A 27,494-nucleotide genomic window follows, 5' to 3' on the forward strand; every position below is an offset into this window, starting at 1 on the left:
CTTGACAATTGCTATCCTCCTTTTGACTTCCTGGCAGCAGCTCATGTTACACCCAAAGTATTTGAAGCTGTCCACTTGCTCTACTGCCTCATTTAGAATTCGCTAGTTTACCTCCTTTACTTTTCTTCCTATAACCATGGTCTTCATCTTGTTGGCATTTACCTTCATCCCATACTGCTCACAGCTATCATTTAGCTCCAGTAGCATATCCCTTAGCATCATCTCCTCTTCTGCTCACAACGCCATATCATCACAAATCTTATGCACTTTATTCTTCTTCTTCCTACTATCACTCCTCCCATGTTCTGAAAACAGTTCCTTACTAAATCCTCCAAGTAGATGTTGAACAGGATAGTGATAAAGGGCATTCTTGACGTATTCCTCTCCCTATTTCACTTCCTTTTGACATTTCTTCTATTATTGATAGAATTTGAACATGTTGTTGTTGTTTTCTAATGCCAGGCATTTGACAATAAAGTCATTTGACCTCTTGCACTCCAATATTTTTCAAAGATATTGTCATGGTTAGCCACTGAAGCACAGATTTTGAGATGTTCTGAATCCATTTCTTGATTTGAGTTGCACAATGGGCAGTCAGGGGACTGATATATTCCAATTCTATGCAGGTGTTTCGCCAAACAATCATGGCCTGTTGCCAATCTAAATGCAGCTACAGACGATTTTCGTGGTAAATCGAGAATTAACTGTGGATTATGATGCAGAGAGTTCCATTTTTTCCCTTGAGATTGTGTTATCAAATTTTGTTTGTTGAAGTCTGAGTATGTAGATTTAATAAATCTTTTCACAGAGGAATACGTAGATTTAGTAACAGGTCTGTAAGTAGCAGTGCTACCCTTCTTTGCTAAAGCATCCGCATTCTCGTTTCCCAGGATTCCACATTGGAATACAATTCTTTTATTGAGTGTTATTAGTTGAGAGCATTTTATTTATTTCTGCTATTTGAGATGGTGTGTGTCTAGAGACTATTGATAGAATAGCTGCTTTGGAATCTGACAATATAACTGCATTTTTAAATTTATTGATGTGGCATAGAAGATTCCTGAGACTTTCACTTATTGCAGTGATTTTTCCATCAAAACTTGTTGTTCCATACCCAAGAGTTCTATAAAGTGAGAAGAGACAGCACGTAACACCTGCACTGGCACCTTGTTCTCTGGAGATCAAGGATCTGTCGGTGTATAAATGAAGCCAATTTTGTGGAGGGTACCTAATATTAATTGTCTCTAAAGACAATTGTTTCATTATTTCAGTGTTTATTTCTGATTTCAGAACACTGTATCATGCATTTTTTTCTGTATAGATCAGGGTGTAATGGGACATTATTTTTCTAGATGTTATCAATAATTCAAAGGAAATTTCATAATCTAGCAAAAATGTAACAAAATTGAAGATCCAGGCCCTATATAATTAGTTGTTGTTTTCTAATGCCAGGCATTTGACAATAAAGTCATTTGACCTCTTGCACTCCAATATGGTTAGCCACTGACGCACAGATTTTGAGGTGTTCTGAATCCATTTCTTGATTTGAGTTGCACAATGGGCAGTTAGGGGGCTGATATATTCCAATTCTATGCAAATGCTTGGCCAAACAATCATGACCTGTTGCCAATCTAAATGCAGCTACAGACGATTTTCGTGGTAAATTGGGAATTAACTGTGGATTATGATGCAGAGAGTTCCATTTTTTCCCTTGAGATTGTGTTATCAAATTTTGTTTGTTGAAGTCTGAGTATGTAGATTTAATAAATCTTTTCACAGAGGAATACGTAGATTTAGTAACAGGTCTGTAAGTAGCAGTGCTGCCCTTCTTTGCTAAAGCATCCGCATTCTCGTTTCCCACGATTCCATCCTGGTATGGTATCCATTGGAATACAATTCTTTTATTGAGTGTTATTAGTTGAGAGAGCATTTTATTTATTTCTGCTATTTGAGATGAAGGTGTGTGTCTAGAGACTATTGATAGAATAGCTGCTTTGGAGTCTGACAATATAACTGCATTTTTAAATTTATTGATGGGGCATAGAAGATTCCTGAGACTTTCACTTATTGCAGTGATTTCTCCATCAAAACTTGTTGTTTTGTTATAATTAGTAAAAACACATAAAACGAATAAAATCAGCTGTATTGCAAATTGAATTAATTCGGATGTGTAGTCACGTGAAGGGAGGAATGCAGTATCATCACATTCCTGGATTCCTGATGAGAGAATCTGGCAACCCTGGTATAGTAGCTACACACATGATTTTATTCATATAATAACAAAAACAACACAAAAATTGGATTTTAATACTGTTTATTTCAACATATATTTAAAAAAAAATCATAATGAACTCTTGAGTAATTAAATATAATTTCTAGCAAGAAAAATTAATATCACGACAACCATTTTAACTCGTAAAAAAGAGCTTAGCACTTAATGCATATCAGACCAATATTGATTGATAGCTTTGATAAATATAAACTGCTTGCATATTTAAAAGAAATATTTCACAAATATATATAAATTTATTTTTTAAGTCTGTTATTAAAGAAGAGGTGATAACGGGAATCAAGGAACATAATATACAGTTCAGTTTTGCTAATGACGTAATAGTCAGGGAGTATAATTTATGACAAAAACAGTGAAACTTGTGTCTCTTGATGTACAATCAGTTTACAAAATTTAAGTTGATACCTATTAAATATTCCGAAAGTGACATTATTTCCTTCACACTCGTCTAATTCATTTTTGCAGCTGTGGTATCGTCCACCTTCAACACTTGTTATTTTTATGAAGCCATTCGCTGGTTGAGTGGGTTCTCGGGGGATCGCATCCATTCCTTCCTGAGAATCTGTTTCAGCTGTGACAATCTCAGAGTTGGATTTTCAGCCTTTATTCTAGCCATATTCTCTTCTTCAAATGCTGTGTATGCTGCTTTCATTCTCTTCTCGGGATGTTTATCAGCTTCTGGTTCCTTCAAACTGCAAATAGACACAAAAAAAAAGACGTTAATTCAAATGCAAAACACAGAAGAGAGGTTCAGCTAAGGCCCATAACACACTTGAAGAGTTTTCGCTAGCGAGAAATGTGTTGCGAGAAAGAGGCAAAGAGCCTCCACACACTTAGCGAGTTCTTGCTATCACAGATCACACCTCGCTATGATCATCTATGCACTGTCTTCATGCAGAAAGCATTTTTCTGATTATAGTAATCACTCGTTGGGGGAAATATTATAGGTTATGTATTTAAATATATTGTCGTACTTAAATATATAACCTGTAAATATATTGTCGTACTTTACAAATTACATACGAATGCTATGTTCAATCTGAGTATTCAGATGATGAGGAAATGGAGTTACATGAACATATTTTGTTAATGAAAAGAAGAAGTACCAGTAGGCCTAAAATTAAAGCCAGAAATATCTGAAAATAACATTGTATCTTACGAAAATAAGGGCGAGTTTTGGACACTGATTTCAATTTCAATGATGATACATTTAGGCGTTATTTCAGATTGAATGGACCTCAGTTTTTTGCTATTCATGATATGACAGAGGATTCTTTGCTATGTTCTCATTAAAATTATGTAAACTGTTAAGACATAGATATATTATTTTAAATGTTTAATTAATAGCCTACTATTAAATTTCATCAAAATAAAATATAGCCCTATTTATTTTCAGATAATCTGATATTTGTCTCCTGATTTCTTCTTTAAGTTTCGTGTTTTTATAGTTTTCATCCTGTGTAGGTATCATATAAATAGGCCTACGGGTGACATCGTACAAGTTCGATAAGCTTCTGACTGCAATTATCAGCCATCTTTCCTCATTTTCAAATAAAAACAATACAATTCATCGCCACCTGTGATATCTTTTTCTACATTCAACCGTCATAAAGAGTATAAATGTCAAACATCTTTGATAAATGTGTCAAGAAAATTCGCTGAGCTACAGATTCCAACGAGAAACTCGCGCGAGGTTTTTGCCTCGAGCGAGAATCTCTTCCAGTGTGTGGACGTCCATTTGAATCCATGTTATCAATTTTTTAATTTTCTCGCAACACATTTCTCGCAACACATTTCTCGCTGGCGGAAACTCTGCAAGTGTGTTATGGGCCTAATGTACTGTCATCAAAGAAACTGGAACCCATCAGATTCTCAGATATTTGTAGTGGTAGGATTTTTTCTAGCACTTCTTTTTTTCCCTTTCCTTTCTATATATTATCAATAATCATGTTATTATCTGTAAGTAGCTAAAATAACCTTGCAAATTTTAAAATAAATGTTGAAAAATATTAATAAATCATTGTAAGACTATGAAAATACGTTACTCACTGCTGTGGAGTAATGATTAGCATGTCTGACTGTAAAATGAGTGGGCCCAGGTTCAATTCCTGGTTGGGATTTTTTCAGAGTTTTTCCCTCAACCAACTGAAGCAGAATTGCTGGGTAACTTTCGGCATTGGACCTCAGACACATTTTGCCATAATTTATTCACATGCCACTGTCATTATTACTATGGTCCAGGTTAAGTTTACAGTATTGCGTGTTCTATTCATACAATAGAGCGGCTGTTACAACAAATATCATCCACAGAACGGGAGTGGTAAGCACAATAAACCTCAGACTACAGTACAAGCCTTCAGGTCCCTCCTCCATAAAAAAAAATGACATTGATGTTGATGAAAATACATAACTTTTTTTTTCTTTAGATTTTTCAGATAGTTGAATGTATTTACTGTTTGACAATGATTTCCTTCTCTTTCCATTTTTACCTCATATTGCCATTACTTTAGATCAGAAATGACTCTAAGTGCTCATATGAGCAAGTTGCACATAGGAGTCAGTAGTAGACTAAGCAAAGGTGTACATGGAAGGAAAGAAGTGTAACCCCTTTTAACGAATCTCTGAGGGATTACTTTTTTTTCCCCCTCTTAAATAGGGGTTTATATAAAATGGGAAGGGAAGACTAAAATAATTAGTAGTAACATGTGTGTTATATGTTGTTGTTGGTTTCTAATGCCAGGCGTTTGACAATAAAGTCAGTTGACCTCTTGCACTCCAATATTTTTCAAAGATATTATCATGACCAGCCACTGAAGCACAGATTTTGAGGTGTTCCGAATCCATTTCTTGGTTTGAGTTGCATAATGGGCAGTTAGGGGACTGATATATTCCAATTCTATGCAGGTGTTTGGCCAAACAATCATGGCCTGTTGCCAATCTAAATGCAGCTACAGATGATTTTTGTGGTAAATCGGGAATTAACTGTGGATTTTGATGCAGAGAGTTCCATTTTTTCCCTTGGGATTGAGTTATCAAATTTTGTTTGTTGAAGCCTAAGTATGTAGATTTAATAAATCTCTTCACAGAGTAATACGTAGATTTAGTAACAGGTCTGTAAGTAGCATTGCTGCCCTTCTTTGCTAAAGCATCCGCATTCTCGTTTCCCACGATTCCACAATGGGATGGTAACCATTGGAATACAATTCTTTTATTGAGTGATATTAATTGAGAGAGCATTTTAGTTATTTCTGCTGTTTGAGATGAAGGTGTGTGTTTAGAGACGATTGATAGAATAGCTGCTTTGGAGTCTGACAATATAACTGCATTCCTAAATTTATTGATGTGGCATAGAAGATTCCTGAGACATTCACTTATTGCAATGATTTCTCCATCAAAACTTGTTGTTCCATACTCAAGAGATCTATAAAGTGAGAAGAGACAGCACGTAACACCTGCACCGGCACCTTGTTCTCTGGAGATCAAGGATCCATCTGTGTATAAATGAAGCCAGTTTTGTGGAGGGTATCTAATATTAATTGTCTCTAAAAACAATTGTTTCAGTATTTCAGTGTTTACTTCTGATTTCAGTATTTCTTCTGTTAAATTTAGATTATATTCTATATTTAATAGAGTTAAAGGGTTTGGTTTAATTTGTAAGTTTTCTTTTAAATTCGGGATATTGATTTTCTGTTTTAATTCTTGAACAATGGATATGAAACTTTTTTGAGTTTTCAATCTACAGAGAGGACTATATGAATGCCAATTGTTTCCTGGTAAATGTATGTTATATAGCAAACATTATAATCATTTAATTAGGCCTACAATTATCATTTACAATGAATTTCATTAAAAAATTTCTAACTCTTCAAATGATGAGACATGAATGTTTTCCCATTGGGTTGAACCAGAATCACACTGAAAATCGGTACTGAAAAAATTGTTTTTTCTTCATGATGAAATAGTTGGCAAACCATATGTGATAAAGTAAATTCAATAAATGTCCCGAAGAACGAACCTGATGAGTCAATACACAGAGGAGATACAAATAAATTAAATATCAATATGAATCAGAATAACAGGTTGGTCCTTCTAGTGTTAAAATATTCGTTTTTGTGTACCTCAGCACTGCTATAGCCTGTTCCACAGACCGCGCTTGCTCTCCTTCAATTTGCAATCTGTTGATGTTCTCTTCCAGTGGCTTCTCTATATGAGTCACAGGTTCCTTCACTTTCACAGTTGACAGTCTTCGTTTCTCTGACTCTGCCTGAAAACAAGATAAAAATCCAATTTCAAACTATGCAACATTCAAGGCTTCCAAAATTCATCTCCCACTGACTGGAGAAGATTCAATTAAAATAAAAGAGGGTACTGACGAAAAAATACTTTCTCTTTAGCAAGACGAAGGTTACCTGAATCTGAGCCTGGGTAATTTTTGCTAATGGCTGCTTCCCAGCCGTCTGAATAGATTTCATCTCTTGCTCAAGCAATGCCTTGGATTCAGCCTTTTTATCAAGGAGCTCCTGCTTCTTCTTGAGTTGCTCTTCCTTAAACATAGGAAATGTTTTGTAAATTTAAATAGGCCTATTTACTCGAAATTAGTGGCATTTACAAGTTAGCGTATATCTGTCCGGTACACTCTCTAATTGAAGAACTGGACTGACATATATCCCAATTCCATTAAAGTACATTTTTCAGGAGAGCAAAAAAGGACGGTAGCCTATGCAAGACACAACATAGGTGAAAAGTCAAATTTGGTAAATTTTGGACATACAAATCTGACTTTCAGGTAGTAGCTCCCTGTAAAGCAGGTTTGAATAATTTCAAGGAAAAATTGTTCCGGAGCCGGGTATTGATCCCAGGACCCTTCGCTTAGTGTGCGAATGCTCTACCGACTGAGCTACTAAATAATTTCAAGGAAAAATTGCTTAGCAAAGGGTCCCGGGATCGATACCCGGCTCCAGAAAAATTTTTCCTTGAAATTATTCAAATTTTGGACATGTTTGTCAATTCATGTCTTCAATTTTAACACACAAATTTGCACATTTTACTGGCCTAAAATTATGGTAAAACCTTTTCTTTCACTTTTGATATGAAAAGTTCGCGGGAAAAACGATGAATGTCACAGTTTTCTTAAGGTTGATGTCATTATCTAATTCAATGGATCACTGCGAAATTTAATGTTGTTCTTATGAAAAATGGTAAAAAGGAGAATTATCACCACGAATACAGTAACCCTTTTCTTTATTTTCTATAGCAACAGCACTACATCTTGCAGTTATGGACTCAATTAGATCATTATCTAATCCTTAACAGAAATGTGACATTCATCGTTTTTACCGCGAACTCTTCATAATTATGTCAAGTCTTTCTAGCTAGAAACTATTTGCAGAAAGGATGACGTGGGATGATGTAATTGAAGTACAGTATAAGGATAGGCTATTAATAGTCATATAGGCGTACAATATATCAGAATTTAAGTTGAAACCCTTAGGTCTCTGTCACTTAATAGAAAACAAAACCATCCCTTCGTTTCTGGTCAACCAAATCTCTACCCTAGTAGGTTTGTTGTTTTGTCCATTCTTGACACATGTTTTTTTTCCCCCCAGTTTTCTTTTGTAACATTCCATGGTGCTACAACCCATGAAGGACCAAGACCGACCAGCCGGCTGCTGGCCTCACGTTCACATGCCAAAGCAGAGGTGGACGATCATCCAACCAGAATGGAGGTATCGTGTGGTTAGCACGATGATCCCCCCAGCCATTATAGCTGGTTTGCGAAACCGGATTTTCGCTACCTATCACAGCTCCCCAAGTGCATCACGATGCTGGGTGGGCACCAGTCCCATACACTGGCCGGAATTTCATGTGAAAATTTCTTCCCCCATGGGGATTCGAACCAGTGTGCATTCCATAACGCGAGTCCTAGGCAGGATGCCTTAGACCACAACGCCACGGCATGGGACCTTTTTGTAATATTACGTCATTTAAATCGAAAATTATTAGTTCCTTTCATAATGCGAGGTCTCTAACTGCGCCAATACTAGTACCTATACCCAGTTCCTACATTTACAATTTCTGTAAATAATTATTGTTGGTAAGAAACTTTTACTATAACTGTAACATGATGTATGCATTTGTTTTTAAAGATGAGAATTACACATTGAATCAAGATTGTATTACCAGTACATAGCACAAAGAAAACCAGGAAAGACATTACCTAATAAAATTTCGCTAACACAAATTGGATCCAAAGACATTTAATACGAAATTTGAGAGACTGTATTTCTCCTTCTTATGAGAAAAGTATATATTTTGCCTTTTTTGAATTGGTTAGTTAGTGGGGTTTAAAAAGGGCATGTCAGCATCTATGGCTATTTGCGCCCTTATCTAAAATTCTTTACAGAACAGAGACATAATACAATAATCAGAATGCTTAAAGAACTAAAAAACGTTGTCACGATTAAAACGAGGTATACAAGTGCAGTTTCAACAGGGTGATGCATAAAACATTATAAAAATCTCAGACCTTAACTAGTATTTAAAAAGAGACAAAATAACAATACAAATGCTACCATAAATAAATTATCTGGCGTACTTCTAAAATACTCGGATGTAAAAGGTCCGAATGTCAAGTTTGTTAAAAAACTTATATACTAAATAACAAGTGTAACCTCCGGATGTAAAGGGTCCGGAGGATAATTAAAACGGGTCAAAAACTAAATCACCCTGTCAAGTCCAGTACTCGATAAAAATCTCAGGACTGCATTTGTACAATTAAAATCATTTCCAAGAGCATCACGAAGAGTCGGCCGAATTCCATATTGCCGATGGACACGGTCATACTTTCTACAATGCAATAAAAAATGTTCCACCATAAGTGGAACATGGCATAGATCACACTCCGGCTGAAGCTCGCCACGTAGCAGATGGCCGTGTGTCAGATGACAGTGGCCAATCCTCAACGGGGTGAGTAAAACTTCTTCGTGTCGTGACGCTCTTGTGGACGAATCCCAAACTCGAACAGTATTCTTTATTCTTCGTAATTTGTTTTCCTCTTGTGCAGACCATTCTCCTTCCCATTGCCACCATATTCTACATTTCAAATAATTTTGTAAGTCTTGCCACCTCTCGCGCCAATATACCAGAGTGCCATTCGTGGCACCATCTTTGGCTGCAGCATCTGCAGCCTCATTCCCACGAATTCCGACATGGCCAGGATTTTTGAATTGGTTATGTTATAAGATACGGATTAGGTATTCCTTTGGGGATGTATTAGCAAGATTAATGAAATCCTTCTATTGCAAAAGAAAATACTCAGGATAATCACAAACTGTCATCATACAACGCCATGTAGACCTTGGTTTGTCGATTAGGGTATTTTGACTATTATTTATATACTAGATATTTTAGTCTTTGTATATAATTCTCCAGCTGCAAAAGGGTATCTGTCGGATACAGGGGGGGAAGCGATTCCCATTGAAGGCTTTAAGAAACCAACCTGGACAAATACCCAATGTCCCATCCCTACCTTCCCGTGGTGCAGCTGTTAGTAAGCATAATTTTACGAGCTGAACTAAAGGGAGGGGCTACTCATCAATTAGCACTGGTCAGCTTGATGAGTTAATGACTGAATTTGGTATAATTTTCCTCTACCCAATACCTAATTCCCTCTTTACCCTTTCCTATCCAGTCCTCTGACTGAACTCTTACTTTCTTCGACCCCGACAGCATTAGAGCATTCGAGGCCTAGGGGTTCATTTCACTTTCCTTCCTCCTCTTTCTACTTTTCTGTTCCTAATGCTGACCTGCTATGGCACTAAAATCGTCCTCCAGTGGCTTAAGGAGGGAAAGCTGGTGATCAACAAGATCTCCCACCTAGGTCCAATGGACCCGTCGACCAACAGCAGGTGTGGTCCTCCAGATATTCTGGGGGTTGTGTGTGAATGAAGTAGCCACCAAAATGTTAAAATATGGTGTTCACTTAAATCGGCTACAACTTGCCATTTTCACTCCAATATGAAACCAAGAAATGGATTCGGAACACCTCAAAATCTGTGTTTCAGCGGCTGACTTCCCACCACAATCTGAACACACGCTCTCGCCATGAAAGAATACTAACAATACCATCCCATCGAACCTCCTCATACTCATCCTCTTTCACAATAGCCCTGCCAAGACTCTGGAATTCGTTACCTGCTGGCATCAGGGACTGTCGAAATAAAATTGAATTCAAATGCAAACTTACTAGGCACTTGGTCAGTAATTGAGACTCGTTCAGACATGGTTTCTTGTAAATAGTTCTCTTAATCTATCACAAAATATTTCAATATCCGGTAATTTCATCACTATAGAATTTTGTTATTGTAGGTTTAATTTGTAATTTAGTAAATTCAAAAATATTCTTTGTTTTTAATTTCTATGATAAAATGTCTAGCTTTCATTAATCAGATATTCTTGTCGTACTTTAATTTTTATTGTAATTGTAATTGTAAATTTAATATTAATTGTAATCTTATTGTTCATGTTATAGTTGTAATCCCCTGGTAGAGGGGCAGAGAAGGCCTGGCGGCCTTATCTCTACCAGGTTAAATAAATAAATACTAATAAATACTAATAAATACTAATAATAATATCTTTGAAAAATATTGGAGTGCAAGAGGTCAAATGACTTTATTGTCAAACGCCTGGCATTAGAAAACAACAACAACAACATTCTCCAGCAAATATTGATTCAAGATGTGACATACACCATTATAATAGATACCAGGTTTAAATCAAATATAAATTTGCCTTATTTTAGATTAAAAGACCCATTATAGCTTACTTATATTTAGGACCTAAATTTTATAAGTTATCTGAAAATGTAAAATAGTTAAAGAAAGCTTTTTAAACTAGAATAGGCCTATATAAATGGCTGGTGAAATATCCTTTTTATTCAATTAATGAATTCTTAAATTTTTATTCATGTAACATAAAATATGTAATTTATTTTTTAACAGTGTAGGCTATTATCATAGTCTACTATATACAGTCACGAAGCTTGAGTTTTGAGGGTGCTAGAAACAATAGACTATGACGGTTCTATTTTGCATTGCCTGTAATGAGGCGATATTAGCGATCCTAGTGGTGAGCAACTATCTAATGTTTGCATATTTACTACGTATTGAGCTTCGCGACTGTATATACTGTGCTATTATGTACTGCTTTTTCTATTTTAACTTTGTCAATCGCCTGTACAGTGCTTCAAGACAAATAAATGATACATTACATTATGTATCTTAGAAACTCAATTAAGCAAAATAAATTACTGATTTAGAAAGATATCTATGATGAGTTTTACTGGAATATATTTACTGTGTACATGTACTATTTCTTACATTTATTGGACTTCGTTATCTGCAGTGTAGTTGGTTTCACTAACAATGGGTCTTTGGTAGCTAAGATAATTAAGATTTTAACATAGTGTTACAAAATACACTGCGACATAACATCTCTCACTTGGTTGCAGGCATTGCGCACATAGATTATTAGTGATATAGTCACTGTAACTCGAAAACCATTTCATTTACATAGAATCTGATAGCAGATTCTGAAAGCTCTTCTTTTTCTTCTGGATATATCCAGATTCATCTCCTATAGTTTGGAAAAGACAGATATCTAATGAGGTTGTAAATTGATTTAATTAATATTGTTTACAACATGAAAATTTATTGATAATGAACAACAGAGATACTAATTCTATACAAGAGGCATCACCACACTTAAATTCAGGTTTCGTAGTTACTAAATTATCAATAATTGATTAAATGGTGATCTTACTCGTGTTAATTGTGTAAGCATGTGCGGCTTACAGCTGTTTCGGTGTTTCTTCACACCATCCTCAGAGCCTACTAGATCTCGGCGTCATCTCGAACTTCGCTGTCTGTTGTGTGGGTGCGTTCGATTGTTGAAAAGTGTTGAAATGTGGTGTCAAATAGTGTGTGTGTTCTGAAATTGATCTGTATGTTGAGAATTTGATCAGGGTGTGTTTTAGTGTGTCTGTATATTTCATATTGTTCTAGTGTGTTGAGTTTTTGGTTTTTGGGTTGTATGTGTAGGATTTCCATGTCTGTATTTATGTTATTGTATGTGTGATTAGCATTAGTTACGTGTTCGGCATATGTGAATGTATTGTGTCCTCTGGTTATTGTTTTAATGTGTTCTTTGTATCGAGTTTGGAATGATCAATTTCAGAACACACACACTATTTGACACCACATTTCAACACTTTTCAACAATCGAACGCACCCACACAACAGGCAGCGAAGTTCGAGATGACGCCGAGATCTAGTAGGCTCTGAGGATGGTGTGAAGAAGCACCGAAACAGCTGTAAGCCACACATGCTTACACAATTAACACGAGTAAGATTGCCATTTAATCAATTATTTATAATCAAGTGTTAAAAGTAGTGTACGAAAGATTCAACATGGACTAAATTATCATCATCAACGTCCAGCTTTTGCTCTTATGAATTTTCTTTAGAGATAAGTTGCTTTCAGCACTACTATTATGTGATGTGCAAAATTTAAAAATATATTTAAAAAAACTTTTTTTTTTGTATTAGAGTTTTGTTAGCCCATAGTGATATTTTCATCGTATGTGTACATATTATAATGATGTATTCTCCTAAAGTCTATTAAAATTAGAATAGAGTATATAATACATTGGTTGTAGAATTGTGCTACTAAACTGAAAAGAAAACATACTTTCCTCTGCTGTTTCCTAGCCACATGTTTATCGTCATCTTTCCAGTATTCGTCTTCAAGTTGCTGTTGTTTCTTAGCATTTTCAAGTTCTTTGGCAGCTGACTTGCGTGCACGAGCAGCTGCAGCTTTACTATTCTCTCCTACAAATTTCTTAGGCATGGCATAAACCTTCGAAAGAAAAGCAATACAAGTCTTTGTTAAATTAAAGCTCATAATTTAATAGCCTATACCTACTACATAAAAGCTGATCGTTCGATGAAAGAGAAAAAAATGTAATAATTGTATACATTATTTACTCGACATCGGTATCTGTCTAACAAGGTAATGAATAAAAATTTTGACTAATATATCTTTAGTGAACATAAAGTCTTTACTTTAATTTTGACAAGTACATTGATACAAATAATTAATTAAAAAATAAAACTGAACTAAATTAATCTACTCAAACTGATTATATTATATTATCAAAAGCGTCCTCTGTATGACACTGGAAACATATGTAATGTGCAAAACCGAACACGAATTAAAATGTTGAGGTTAGGTTGCAACCACTACATTAAAATCTGTATTACATTTGCATATTTACAAACATATGTGACACCTGACCAACCTGCCAGACTCTATATAATAAAATTTAAAAGTTCATTAGCACTTATACAGCGACATCAACGATTTTCGCAGTAAAAAAAAATTAGTATCCACTGATATTCTTTAGCCTTTCCACCAGCCTTCGAAATAACCAGTCTGCAGCAATGTGACCATTATTGTCAATGAAAAAACAGCCAACCAAAATTTTTAATGTAGCTGAACATCTACGCTCATTATGCTAAACAGTTAAATTTTAATATTTCAATTAAATCGGAAAATATATTTATACATTCTGTTTTTAGTAAGGTACAGAAATTGCAACAGCTAAATAAATATCTTAGAAAGCTAGCTCTAGCTACAAAATAGTAAAGTTGGCGACTCTGTTTTGCAGTGCATTGACCATATAGTAGGGATATTTCTTCCTCTTTTTTTTTTTTTTTTTAATACTGGAGTTACTACTGTATTTTCCCCGATCACATACATATTTTTTTATGTGATGTGACAGAACTATTTTCTCGGCGCACAAATTGATGACAACGTCGAAACATCGGACATCAGTGAACAAACAAACGAGGTCTTACAGAGTGACCCTGTGAGCTCCTTGCTACTTAACATCGTCAAAGCAGACATCACAAATATCTTGTTAACGACGGATACAAAGCTCATCATCTACGCTGACGACATGGGTACTGGGATCTCCAAACAGAGAAGAGTTGTAAGCAAAGCTAACAAAACTTGAAAAATGGGTGAAGAAGAACAACCTGACAATCAACCTAGAGAAGTCAGTCTAGATGACATTTAGAAAAGGAGGGAAGAAAATTCAGTGGAAGATATTCAACTATTCGTATTTCTAATAAATGACAACGAGCAAATAAAATCATTTATATAGTAAGCATAGCAATAAAATGGTTAAAAACGACATGTTGTCAGCAATTTCATGTTCTTAACATTAATTAACTAAATTATTGGTTTTATTTGTCACATAATTTTTGTCTTGGAAATTATTTTTACTTTTATCACAGGGAAATTTTTAAATCACACAAGAAACAGGGCAGAGCAAGGAAATATGTTAATATATGCATTTAAATATGCAAAATAATATACATATGCATTTAAAAGGGAAAACTCTCTAAATATGCAATTATGCAAAATAAGGTTGGCTTCATTCGAACGTAAAAACAATGATCGGCAAAGATCCACTTTTACTTTTTCAATATGGCAAATCAATAAAAACATGCAATTCCATGAAGTTCCGCGGCCTAGATATCCAGGGTGCGAATTAACAGGGAGTTGGTTATTTAACGTCGCTGTATCAACTACTAAGTTATTTAGCGTCGATGAGATTGGTGATAGCGAGACCCTCCCTGTTGGAAATTTATCCCCCTGTCATAATGTAAATTCATACTAACATCCCTGCCAGGGATAACTTCTATCCTCCTCACAAAATATAATTGTTTTAATACGAGTGTATGTACTTTATTAAGTACAAAGTAAACAATGAAAATAATATTTCTGTATTATCATCACCGGCAAGTTGACAACAATCAATAACTTAGGAATTACACATCTTATCTTAAGCCTGTTCACGGATTTAATAATAATTATTATGATCAAGATGCGAAACAACCAACTCAGTGCGACCAAGCGTTGAGCATTATTGAATGAGGATAATAATAATTTTATGTATAGTATTCTCTATCTCAAAGTGTTAGTGAAATCAAATTAATCGAAGTGACAGCGAAATCAACTCCAACCAAAGAAAGACTAGACACAACCTAACGCGGAGTAGCTCACCGCGTTAGTGAAACAGAGCTACCCTCTAGCAGGAGGCCTTTGCCCTTCAAGGGACACATTAGGCTATTATTATTATTATTATTATTATTATTATTATTATTATTATTATTATTCTCTATCCCTCATCAGAAATCTTGATTCGCACTCTGTAGATATCACATAACAATATGCCATAACCGGATCGGCTGCGTAAGCACCCATAACAACGAGCTAATATCTAACTCGTTGACCCATAAGATGTGATCCAGCAGGCAGTGGTCATTACAGACTCATTAACTGAATATAGTAAAAAGTAAAAGCTCAATGCTCATTCGGGCGATCATTTCCTGATTATTATTTATTAATCTACATCACCATTTCCTTCAACATCTTTTCCTATCAATCTTTTACCCGTCCTAATAAGTATCACCTATAGAGAACTTGCGATAAGTTTGTTCATTATTTTGTTATAGAAAGTTTCCTTACACGATCAGAAAATTCGAAGTCAGAAAGATGATGATCTTGCGATATATCGAAGATATGGCAGTCTTCGATTTAGTTTGAAGGTGGGAAATTTCATTTCGAAACGAAAGCAGTTAATTTGCGAAAGGTTGTCTGCTCTGTGAATTATGTGCCTGGATAATAGATTCGTTCGAATGTTGTGATTATAGGAAAAGTGATATTTTTTTTTTTTTACGAAATGTGTAAAAAATGAAGAAATTGATTAGGCTCAGTGGTGTGCTTTGTCTCGTTCTTTGTCTACACTAAAATTCGTCTAGCTAACTTTGAAAAGAAACATTTGGAAATCACGTACAAATACAAGGTTAGCTAGCTTATCCTTAGTGGTTGATATTTTGTGACTTATTGACTTTTTCACGGAATTAGTTAAGTAGTAGCATTCATTTTATTATGATTCTCATTAAATAGTGTGACTGATGTATTTACAGGACGGTATTCTGTTGTTATATGTCAAATATCCATCACTTTTGCGTCACTGTGCAAACCGCAGTTTGGTGTGTTTAGAATCTCGCAAGTTTTACTGTTGGTGTTTTGCTCGTTTTTTTTTTTTTTTTTTTTTGTACGTGGTTTGTTTAGGTCATTTTTGGTTTTCTTATTGGTATGTTACTTCAGGTTTGTTTCTTTTCTTTTTTTACATTTCACCATGGTGATACCTCTGACTGTCTCCGTTAGCATGCGGTTTCATTCTTTTGTCCATTAGTAGATATTCGACCCTCCCAAGTACTAACATTGTAACTCAATTTTTTTATGGTTCTGAGTTATCCTAGTTAATATGGTCTTAAATTGTTTGATCAATGTTACTTATGTCCCGCCCACTATAGAGACATAGGCCAATTTTACACATATTTAGTATAACTTGTTGCTTCTTTGACAGGTTAGGTTTGGTTAGTTTAGGTTTTTGTTATAGCCTACCTTGCATATACGATTATAGCGTAACATTGGCAGTGATAAAAGTGAAATATTCGTTCAGTGGGCGTTGGATACTCTACATTCACCCAAAATCAACATGTATATTATGTATTGTAGCGTAGTGTGTAGTTCATTGTATTATGTTCCCGCATTTATGTACTAATAATTTCAGTGTTTTCCGTAATGTCTGAGGGTGCCAAACGATCATATGAAAGCAGTGATGATAGCAGTGAGAATTCTTCAGATGGATGGATTGGTCCTATGCCTTCAGAAGCAGCTAAACAAAAGAAACGTAAAAGTAAGTATATTCAGAGGGTATCTGGGTAATTAACTATAATATGCCGTTGTGTCATATGCCGGTTTTGTACTCACCTTATACTGTTCGCTGTCTTGAGTTCACAGACACGCTTTCCTAAGAGTGTGGGGTGTATTCCTTCGTTTTTAACGATGACTCCCTACACTGGATATACACGACTTAACATCCTTCACAAATTCCTTAAATACCTGATCTTGTAATGTTCATGAATTGCATTAATAGAGAATATTTAAATGGTAGCTTTCATCAGTGGATTAAGAAATGTAAAATGTGACAGTAGTAATTTTATTATTTTACAACATAAGTTTATTTATTAACTCAATAAATTAATTTGATTTGTAAATTTAAGTTTTATCTCTCACAGATTCAGCCTGCTTCAACTTAACCTCACTGGAAATACCACTTGTTTCCCCTGGTTATTTAATTTGTTTCAATGCTGTTTTTTATTGTACACTAGTGAAGGGACCTAGGGGGGCTTTGCCCCCCTCAACAAACAAAAATTACATTCCGAATTGGACTGAGACATAACTAACACGAAGCAATTTCTACTCACCTTAGTTTCAGAAAGTGGCCTTTAACCTGGCGTCATGTATTGATGTGTATTTATAAACAACAAATAACAATAAGTGAAATATTTTAAGAAGAACCCTCTAACTCGCTTCGTAGCGTAGTGGTAAAGTGTCTGACTATAAATCCAAAAGTTCTTGGATCGAATCCTGGCGGCTGCACGTAAGATAAATCAACATGAAATACAATATAATTGATAAAGAAAGCAAGAGAGAAAAAGTAAAGGAGAATGAAGGGAAAGAAGATAAAAGGAAGAAACGATAAAAAAAAATTATATTGTAATTTCTTAAAGTCAAACCCACATTTTTACACATATCGCATTGTTAGTAGAAAAGCAGCATATTGTGGTTAATTATCGATATCTGCTGATACTACATTTTGACTTGAAACATATTTACTGTTCTCCAAATTGGTGTAGTTACTGTACTTTTGACTTATCTTGTATTTCAGCACCCAATGAGTTGGGTTGTGATGGATGGCTTATGGTACGGTCACACATCACTACTTTTGCTGCACAACTTTTGTACTGCAGCTGGAAAAGTTGCGTGTTGTGTTCACATGTAAGCCAAAAGTAGCGCACTGCACGCTATTTTTCGTGCTGCGCAACCCGAGTGTTGCAAAAGTTGCAACTGGAAGTTGCGAATCTGTTCACACACAAGGCACTACTTTTGCAGCCGCAGTCATGCTGCAGATTTCCATCTCTGTGTTGACTTCTCAATATACATTTTGTGGTTATGTTTGCATTATTAAGAAACTCATGCGAAAGTTTACTTATTTATTATTTGCTTTTCTGTCCTAACTAGTATTCAGAAATTGGCATTATTTTTACTATAAAACTTTTAAAAACACCTATATACTTAAATGATAACCAACAGCATATTCACGTAATCAATGTTGGCAACCCTCCTGTTTGAAACTATGCTACAGAAAATTAAAAAAAGTTAATTGTATCATCAGCAAATATGCTCAGACTGTGTTGTGCATTTAATAACTGTTACAAATAATTTATTTTCATCACATCTAACATTAAAGTACATCCAAACAATAAAAGTATCTTTTTCATATATGGGTGGTCGCAACCACAGCAAAAGTTTCAACAAAACCGATATCAAATATACTGCGGCTGCAACCCTGAGAACCCTGTTCACACGTCGCTACTTTTAAGCTGCTGGCAGCATGAAAAAGTAGCGAGCAGCAGGTTTGGCAGCCGCTACTTTTCGGGATGCACTATTGTTCACACATCGCAGTACGAGAGTTGCGCAGTTTTTTGTACTGCATCGCTGCAAAAGTAGCAACGTGTGACCGTACCTTTATATATTCATGTAACTGATTTCAGCTTTCATAACATGTTACAATATTCTCATATATTTCCTAAGATGATCATAGATCATAGACCAATAGGGAAAGTGCTACAGAGTAGTTATACCCTGGGTTACAACAGCTGCATTGTTAATACTTGTGATATGTCTGTTGCAGTCTTGAAACATGAACAGCTTTATTTGGACAACTTGCCAAGTGCGGAATCATACGAGAGAAGTTACATGCATCGGGATGTTGTCACACACATTGTTGTTACAAAGTACGTTGAAGTTATTATTTTATATTCTAATTATAGCCTATGTATGTTTGGTAATTCTTTACTATAGCATTACCGGTACCATGTTAAGGTACAAATATATTCACATCCTTGGGTTGTAGTTGAGTCATACATATCGTATACGAAAAAAAAGGGTTAAAATTTGCTGTGAAAGTGCTGGCGGCAGAGAGGTGCGGGCAGGCGGAATTGCTCGAGCGAGATTGGCACAGATCAGTGTCAAATCTCACTTAAATGCCGAAACTTTCATATTCTATTTCTCTGTCAGAAGTTGGAGCCCATAAACAAAGCATTGTAAATCATTCCCTAATTATGTAGAATATCTTGTCATCTGTAAACAATAGCACATCCATTTCCAGATTTATGTTAGTGTAAATGTTTCCACGGTGCTCATAATTGAATCATTCATACAGTTAAACATTTTTTTGTGTACGTACTGTCTGGTCATCCCTCACCTTTTGTATTTTGTCATGTATTTTTCTGTATCAAATCCCAGCACCAAAACTCTGATGTGAATTAAGCATAATTTTTCTCAATGAAAGAGTAATGGAACGGAGAAAAATTCTCTCCGGCGCCGGGATTTGAACCTGGGTTTTCAGCTCTACATGCTGATGCTTTATCCACTAATCCACACCGGATACTACCCCGGCGTCAGACAGAATCGTCTCAGATTAAGCTCCAACTCTTGGGTTCCCTCTAGTGGCTGCCCTCTGCACTACGTCATAGATGTCTATGAACTTAGGACCGAAGTCCGCACATGTGCTGAGGTGCACTCATTATGAGTGACTAGTTGGCCGGGATCCGACGGAATAAGCGCCATCTTAAATCACGAAGTGATTTACGCATATCATATATATTATTTTAATGTACCGAAGTACATATGATATTTCCATGCAGATTTTCTGCGTCATCATACGATGAAAGAGTTGGAGCTTAATCTGAGACGATTCTGTCCAACGCCGGGGTGGTATCCGGTGTGGCTTAGTGGATAAAGCATCAGCATGAAGAGCTGAAAACCCGAGTTCAAATCCCGGCGCCGGAGAGAGCTTTTCTCCGTTCCATTACTCTTTCATCGTATGATGACGCAGAATATCTGCATGGAAATATCATACATACTTCGGTACATTAAAATAATATATATCATTTTTCTCCATTTCTCAGAATTTTCATACAATTAATTTAGAGTTGAAAATCTCTTTGAACTACAAATGATTCACTTGTGAAATTCTACTTAAAAGCTGTTAAACATCTGAATAAACAAAACTGAATTGTTAAGGTAACATCATGCTAAGCCAGCTGTGTTAGGAACAAGATATTGTACAAGGTGCGGCAGAGGAATCGGACGATTTTGAAATGGAAGTAACTCGGTAGTTATGTCTATTAGAACAAATATATTACTGCCAAAAAACTGGCTATGTATGCCATTTTGTTGACATACATTTAGATTCAGGTCATCAGTTGTTTGGGGTCTGTTTACATACACTTTGGACTTCAGGTAACCCCACAGAAAGTAATCGCAGACGTAAGGTCAGGCGAATGGGGAGGCCAGGGAATATCTCCATGCCGAGAAATGATGTGCCCTGGAAACATGCGGTGCAGAACTGTTATTGAATTTTCAATGTTATCTGGCGTTTGTACACTTTGAACATGTCCTGGTGGTTTCTTCTTTTTTTTTATCATCATCATCATCATCATCATCATATCCATCACGTATTAGACCCTACAGGATCTGTTACGGTCTCATGCCAGCGCTTTCGTGGTCTTCCCAATTTCCTCTTTCCTCTTGGTACATAAGTAAGAATCTGTTTAGGCCATCTAGTGCGATCCATCCTGTCGACATGTTTTTTCCACTGAAGTCGATATTGTTGAACAAAATTAACTATAGGATCCATTTTGAGTTCCTGCAATATGTCCACATTTTTACGGTGTTCCAGCAAAGAGCATCCCGCTGTTCGTCTCATGAACCTCATTTCAGCTGTCGTCAGCCTTTGCTCATCAGCTTTTCTGATTGTCCATGCCTCGCTACCGTAGGTGAGGACTGGTCGAGCTAGTGTTTTATATATCTTTAGCCTTGTATGTTTCTGAACATGGGAGGATTTGAAGACGGTGTTAATGACGCCAATGATTTTTATAAATTTAGATATTTTGTTTGACATATCTTCATCAGTGATGTAAGAGAGGTTATAACCTAAATAGTTAAATGAGTTAACACGTTCAATTAAAGTATTATTTATCATGAACTTACTTGGAATTGGGTTCTCTCCCGAAAATGCCATGACTTTTGTTTTCTCTTTTGAGATTTCCATATTGAAATCAGAGGCGATTATTTGCAAATTATAAATGGCTCTTTGTAAAGCATCCTCTGATTTAGCGATAATAACCTGATCGTCAGCAAACATTAGTGTATCGAGAACTGTGTTTCGATTAATTTGAATTCCAGCATGATGACTTTGCCTCCAAATGTATAAAATATGGTTCATATATATAATAAACAACAGAGGGGAAAGACCGCACCCTTGTCTAACACCTTGGTTTTTCATAATAATATTATTAATAATAATTTATTTGAATGATCATAATAATGGTACACTTTTGGTTCGCACTCCCAATGAAGCAAAAGCTTGTGGCCGGGAGTGCAATTTACATCGAATAATGAAAAAGTAATATTACAAGTTTACAAGTAAATCTACGTATTACTCTGTGAAAAGATTTATTAAATCTACATACTTAGACTTCAACAAACAAAATTTGATAACACAATCTCAAGGGAAAAAATGGAACTCTCTGCATCAAAATCCACAGTTAATTCCCGATTTACCACGAAAATCGTCTGTAGCTGCATTTAGATTGGCAACAGGCTATGATTGTTTGGCCAAACACCTGCATAGAATTGGAATATATCAGTCCCCTAACTGCCCATTGTGCAACTCAAACCAAGAAATGGATTCGGAACACCTCAAAATCTGTGCTTCAGTGGCTGGCCATGATAATATCTTTGAAAAATATTGGAGTGCAAGAGGTCAAATGACTTTATTGTCAAACGCCTGGCATTAGAAAACAACAACAACAACATATTACAAGTTTAATCCTACACTAAAATAATTATTGAATTGTTTAATTTAAATAGGGGTGGCCAGTTGATAGAGCAGCTGGCTACGGACTGGAAGGTCCGGGGTTCGATCCCAGGTGGTGACAGGATTTTTTCTCGTTGCCAAACTTTCAGAATGGCCCTGAGGTTCACTCAGCCTCCTATAAAATTGAGTACTGGGTCTTTCCCGGGGGTAAAAGGCGGTCAGAGCATGGTGTCGACCTCATCATGGAAAGCATGAGGCTCTACCTCCATGCTCCCCAAACGCCTTCATGGCATCTTACGGAGATACCTTTACCTTTTACCTTTTTTTAATTTAAATAATCAAATATATGTAAGCAAAAGTAAAGTAATGAATATCAAAATAATAATATAAGAAAGAATAATATAAGAAATACAATGATATTATATCAAATATATGTAAGCAAAAGAAAGTGATGGATATCACAATAATAATACAAGAAATACAATGAAATTATATCAGGTAAAACATAGAAGATTCGGTTAACTAGAAAGTACATATAATAAAATGAAATGAAAAATATTAAATAATACAATTGTAAAATAAATGCAAAATATTATGCAGTAATATAATGGAGTAATAATTATTATATACATAAATGATATTTTAGTTTTAATTGGTTTATTGAATTTTGAAAGATTGAAAGATTCCTGCAAGCTGATGTTGATAATCGAAAGTTTTGTACCCATCTCAATATGGTATTGCGAGAAGGAATGGCTCCGTGACAGCCAAATTACATTGGAGACGAAAGGCACGCTGGGTTTTCACAACTGAATCACCATTCTTGAAAAATATCTCGATAACGAAAGTACGATGCTCCGAGCTCCATACTTCCATGAATACACAAAATGGCATCAAAAATGCTAACAAACGACGGTCGATCGATATACATAACCCCTCATGTTGCTCAGTAAACGGTCTTCTAAAACCGTCCGATTCCTTTGCCGCACCTTGTACAACTCTAGGACATAATAAATTACGAAAGATAAACGTTATTTTGACACCTGATGTTTGAAAAATTTCATTACATTTTTAGGTTTCTTGATTATAAATATTCCGTATTTTCTGATAACAGTGTTTGTTCTCGTTGTAGAACTGACTTCATAGTCACAGGAAGCTTTGATGGCCACATAAAGTTTTGGAAAAAACTAGAAGAGTCTATTGAGTTTGTAAAACACTTCCGCAGCCATCTGGGACCAATACAAGATCTAGCAGCAAATTCAAATGGAACATTCCTATGCTCAATATCCAATGATAAATCACTTAAAGTCTTTGATGTTATAAATTTTGGTGAGTTTTTCTAGCGTACAAATATTGTTTAATATGAATATTTTCAGAGCTCCAGAAAAAGAAAATCATGTCAAAATACCCTCTTATATGGTAAAGTTTATTCTGAACTCAGTGCTGAAAATTTACTTGCCTTGCATTTCTGATAGTTTACCCGTAATGAATGAATGATTACCGTTGCACTAATTTGTGTCAAAGCTTAAGTATTGCTACTTAACATGGAAATGCAATGAGCATTTTAGGTACTCTTCCCGAACCCAGTCCTTTGGACGAACTCTTTGTTTTGTAAAATTTATTAAGTATTCTGTGTGTATAAATAATAATGAATTATTTGTGGATTTTACACTTCAAATAATAGAAGCAAAATCTTTAATTAAAAAAAAAAAAAAAAAGAACCATATGTAAGTAATAAGGTGTTACTCTCTCATTTAATTATTGCAATAAGATGTATAAAAGCACATGAAATATCTTTCATTAACTAAGTATTTTGTAACATGAAATATGTTATAAAGTTTGTTCTCTGAAGTAATAATAAATTATAGAAACAACAGCAACCAAATTTCTTGGCTTACAAATTTATAATATAATAAATAGGTGAAATCATATGAATGGATGGATTTCTGGAGCCCTGGTTATTGAAACGAACATTGTAATAAAGAAATAGCTAAATTTTGTGCAGAAGCTGTCATTTGATGGGAAGTTCAAATGCAGAATGTCAGCATAATATAGGAGAGCTGTATTATATATTCAGCTACAATGGCTGGGAGGATCATCGTGCTAACCACACGATACCTCCATTCTGGTTGGATGATTGTTCACCTCTGCTTCAGCATGTGGGCGTGAGGCCAGCAGCCGGCTGGTCAGTCTAGGCTCTTCACGGGCTATAACACCACAGATTATTATTATTATTATTATTATTATTATTATTATTATTATTATTATTATTATTATTATTATTATTATTATTATATATTAAAGATTACTATTGCCTAAATTTTACATTTATTTCAGACATGATAAATATGATGAGGCTTGACTATGTACCCCTATGCTGTGAATGGATCCATTGTCCGGGCGATGCTATTCCAACATTAGCTGTGTGAGTCTTTGATAATATATGATTACTTATTAATAGAAAATATGAAAATGATAAAGTTAACAAATTTACTGTCTGAAAAATACTTCAGGTTTAGAAGTTTGAGAATAGCATAAGTCACTCTCCATACGAGAATGCTGTTTATTACAGCTTTTAACGAAGACATTCTGAAGACTGCAGCAATGGCAGATAAAATTATATCTCGAAATTACAACACCAATACAAGCTGAACTAATATTACTGAATTTTATGTGACTGATAGGTCCTGACCTGTTTTATTCACCTCTTTGACTGGAAATTTGAACATACCGGTACACAGATTCACGTAACTGGTTGTAATTATAATTCTTTGCCGAATATTTCTTGGGCCAGTGAATTCCAGGTTAGTTACTCACGCTTTCTTGGTCCTTCTAACATGTATGATGATGATGATGATGATGATGATGTTGATGATGATGTTGATGATGTAAGAAGTACGAGATTTAATTTCCACATTTGTTTAACACTCCTTCCTATTTTGATTATTGCGATTCCTTGCTAACTAATGTAAGTTCACTCTTAGCTAAGAGACTACAACGTGTTCATAATGTGTGCATACGATTCATCTGCAATACTCGTAAATTTGACCATATAACATCTTCCCTCCAGTTACTTTCATGGGTGCGTCTGAAGGAACGAAGAACAATACATTCACTGTCTCTTCTGTTTAGAATCATGCATATTTCTACTCCGAATTATCTGTTATCGTTCTTTCAATTTCTTACAACTCTTCGAAACCGACATCAAGCACTTCTTTCTATCCCTCATCATAGAACGTCTTTATAGGCATCTTCCTATACTGTAGAAATACCTTGCCTCTGGAATTCGTTGCCTAATGACGTCAGGGACTGCCGGACTTTATCACAATTCAAAATTAAATTGGAAAATTTTGTCTTAGTCAATGTTTTTAGGTATTGCTAGAAGTATTGATTTGTATTTTTTTTTCTTTTTCTTTTTCTTTTTTTAATCTTGATTAAAATGGCAAGTTTCTTGTTTATGTTAGTTAATTAGTTAGGATACAATTAATTATGATACTTAATCACTCATTTAAAGTTTGTGTGACTGCAACCTGTGTATATTTTTGTGTGGCTTTACTTTGTTTATAGTGTTTTTTTTCTCTCTATTTCTTGTGTAGCTTTACTTTGTATATAGTGTATTTTTTTTTCTGTTTATTTCTATTATTATATTTGTATTCCTGGTGTTGTGGAAGAGAAGGCCTGATGGCCTTAACTACACCAGAATAAATAAATAAATAAATAAATAAATAAATAAATAAATAAATAAATAAATAAATAGATAAATAAATAAAAAATAAATAAATAAATATTTTTCATGAATAGTGGACATGGTACTTTGTACCCCATGTATGGTCCTTGAATTTTTTTGTAATATTTTTTACCATGTTATTTATTTTTAATCAAATATAGTGAAAATTATACAATTTTAACTATAAAAATGAAAATTAAGCAGGGATAGACATAACTCCAAAATTTCAGGCACCAGTGCCTTTTTTTCAGGAGCCACTACATTTTATCCAAGCATGCAATGACAAAGCCATTCGACCTAAGATAAAGATACATTTGCTAAAACATATTAAACAATAGGCCTGTTCATTTTTCCATTCATAGTGTTTTGGCCAAGGGCAGATCTTTCACTGCAAACCCAGCATCCAATCTTTCTATTTTCTGCCCACCTAATAGTCTCCACATACGATCCATGTATCTTAATGTTGTTTATCATCTGATATCTTCTTCTGACCCAACTTTTCTTCCATTTACAGTTCCTTCCAGTGTATCCTTCAATAAGCAGTTTCATCTCAGTCAGTGACCCAGCCAATTTCTTTTTCTCTTCCTGATCATTTTTAGCATTATTCTTTCTTCACCCCACTCTTTCTAGCACAACTTCATTTCTTATTCTGTCTGTCCATTTCACACACTCCATTCTTCTCCATATCCACATTTCAAATGTTTCTAGTCGCTTCTCTTCACTTCGTCGTAATGTCCATTCTACACAAAACACTTCACTAGTCTCTTCCTTAGTTGTTTTTCCAAAGATCCACAGCCTTTCTGTTAATAGCTTCTTTTGCCATTGCTATCCTCCTTTTGACTTCCTGGCAGCAGCTCATGTTACTGTTTATAGCACACCCCAAGTATTTGAAGCTGTCCACTTGTTCCACTCATTTCGAATTCGCACGATTATCTTCTTTAGTTTTTAGATCTAGATTCATTTTCCGGGCTGAGAGGCCGTGGCCTATTGATTGGTTTTATACCAGACGTTTCGTCTGCAACTGCGGCAGACATCTTCAGTGGAGTGGTATCCGAGGTCGCAAGACTCTTCTCGGCGTACCTGAGGCAACTGATCCTGTGACTGGTTGTGCGGGCGTATTTATAGTGTGACTAGTGGGCCGAGGCCTGTTGTCGCTGCGGTCCGCGCCGCTTTGTTCGCTGCTCCCGTTCTGGGTTCCGTCCTTTTGTTGTAGTGGCTTCTTATCTGTTCTGTTTAGGACCGGGTTCCAACACTTGTTTAGCTTTACGCCTTCTTCCTTGCGATTAAAGTTGTTGTTATGTTTATATATTTCGATCGCTTCTTTATGTAGACGGGGGAAGAAGTGCGTCGTCGTTCTCAAGATGTCCGTGTCCTTGAATCGTATGTTGTGATCG

The 27,494-nt window shown here is 35.4% G+C and overlaps 2 protein-coding genes and 1 non-coding gene across 5 annotated transcripts in view; 2 read left to right on the top strand and 1 right to left on the bottom strand.

Moving 5' to 3' along the window:
• Positions 1-2,644: 2,644 nt before the first annotated feature.
• On the bottom strand, positions 2,645-13,784 carry LOC138696921 (coiled-coil domain-containing protein 124). Its single transcript, XM_069822412.1, has 5 exons — positions 13,647-13,784; positions 13,037-13,204; positions 6,700-6,834; positions 6,409-6,554; positions 2,645-2,982 (listed from the first exon to the last, which is right to left on the bottom strand). Exons 2-5 carry the CDS (start codon positions 13,193-13,195, stop codon positions 2,790-2,792), a joined length of 633 nt encoding a protein of 210 aa, XP_069678513.1. The 5' UTR covers positions 13,196-13,204; positions 13,647-13,784; the 3' UTR covers positions 2,645-2,789.
• Positions 13,785-16,019: 2,235 nt separating this feature from the next.
• Positions 16,020-27,494, top strand: part of LOC138696922 (peptidylprolyl isomerase domain and WD repeat-containing protein 1) — a 37,988-nt gene continuing 26,513 nt past the window's right edge. Inside the window, exons 1-5 of one of the 3 annotated variants that reach the window (XM_069822413.1) lie at positions 16,020-16,220; positions 16,998-17,123; positions 19,185-19,287; positions 23,506-23,702; positions 24,711-24,798. In XM_069822413.1, coding sequence (XP_069678514.1) covers positions 17,009-17,123; positions 19,185-19,287; positions 23,506-23,702; positions 24,711-24,798 — 503 coding nt within the window. In that variant the 5' untranslated portion in view covers positions 16,020-16,220; positions 16,998-17,008. Of the gene's footprint in view, positions 16,221-16,997; positions 17,124-17,403; positions 17,411-19,184; positions 19,288-23,505; positions 23,703-24,710; positions 24,799-27,494 lie in introns of those variants that run through there. The other 2 variants (XM_069822415.1, XM_069822416.1) reach the window with 2 other exon arrangements.
• Positions 20,273-20,344, top strand: TRNAF-GAA (transfer RNA phenylalanine (anticodon GAA)). The gene has a single exon. It is a non-coding gene; the product is annotated as a tRNA-Phe (tRNA).

Source organism: Periplaneta americana, chromosome 3 (genome assembly GCF_040183065.1).
Source record: "Periplaneta americana isolate PAMFEO1 chromosome 3, P.americana_PAMFEO1_priV1, whole genome shotgun sequence".
Lineage (NCBI taxonomy): Eukaryota > Metazoa > Arthropoda > Insecta > Blattodea > Blattidae > Periplaneta > Periplaneta americana.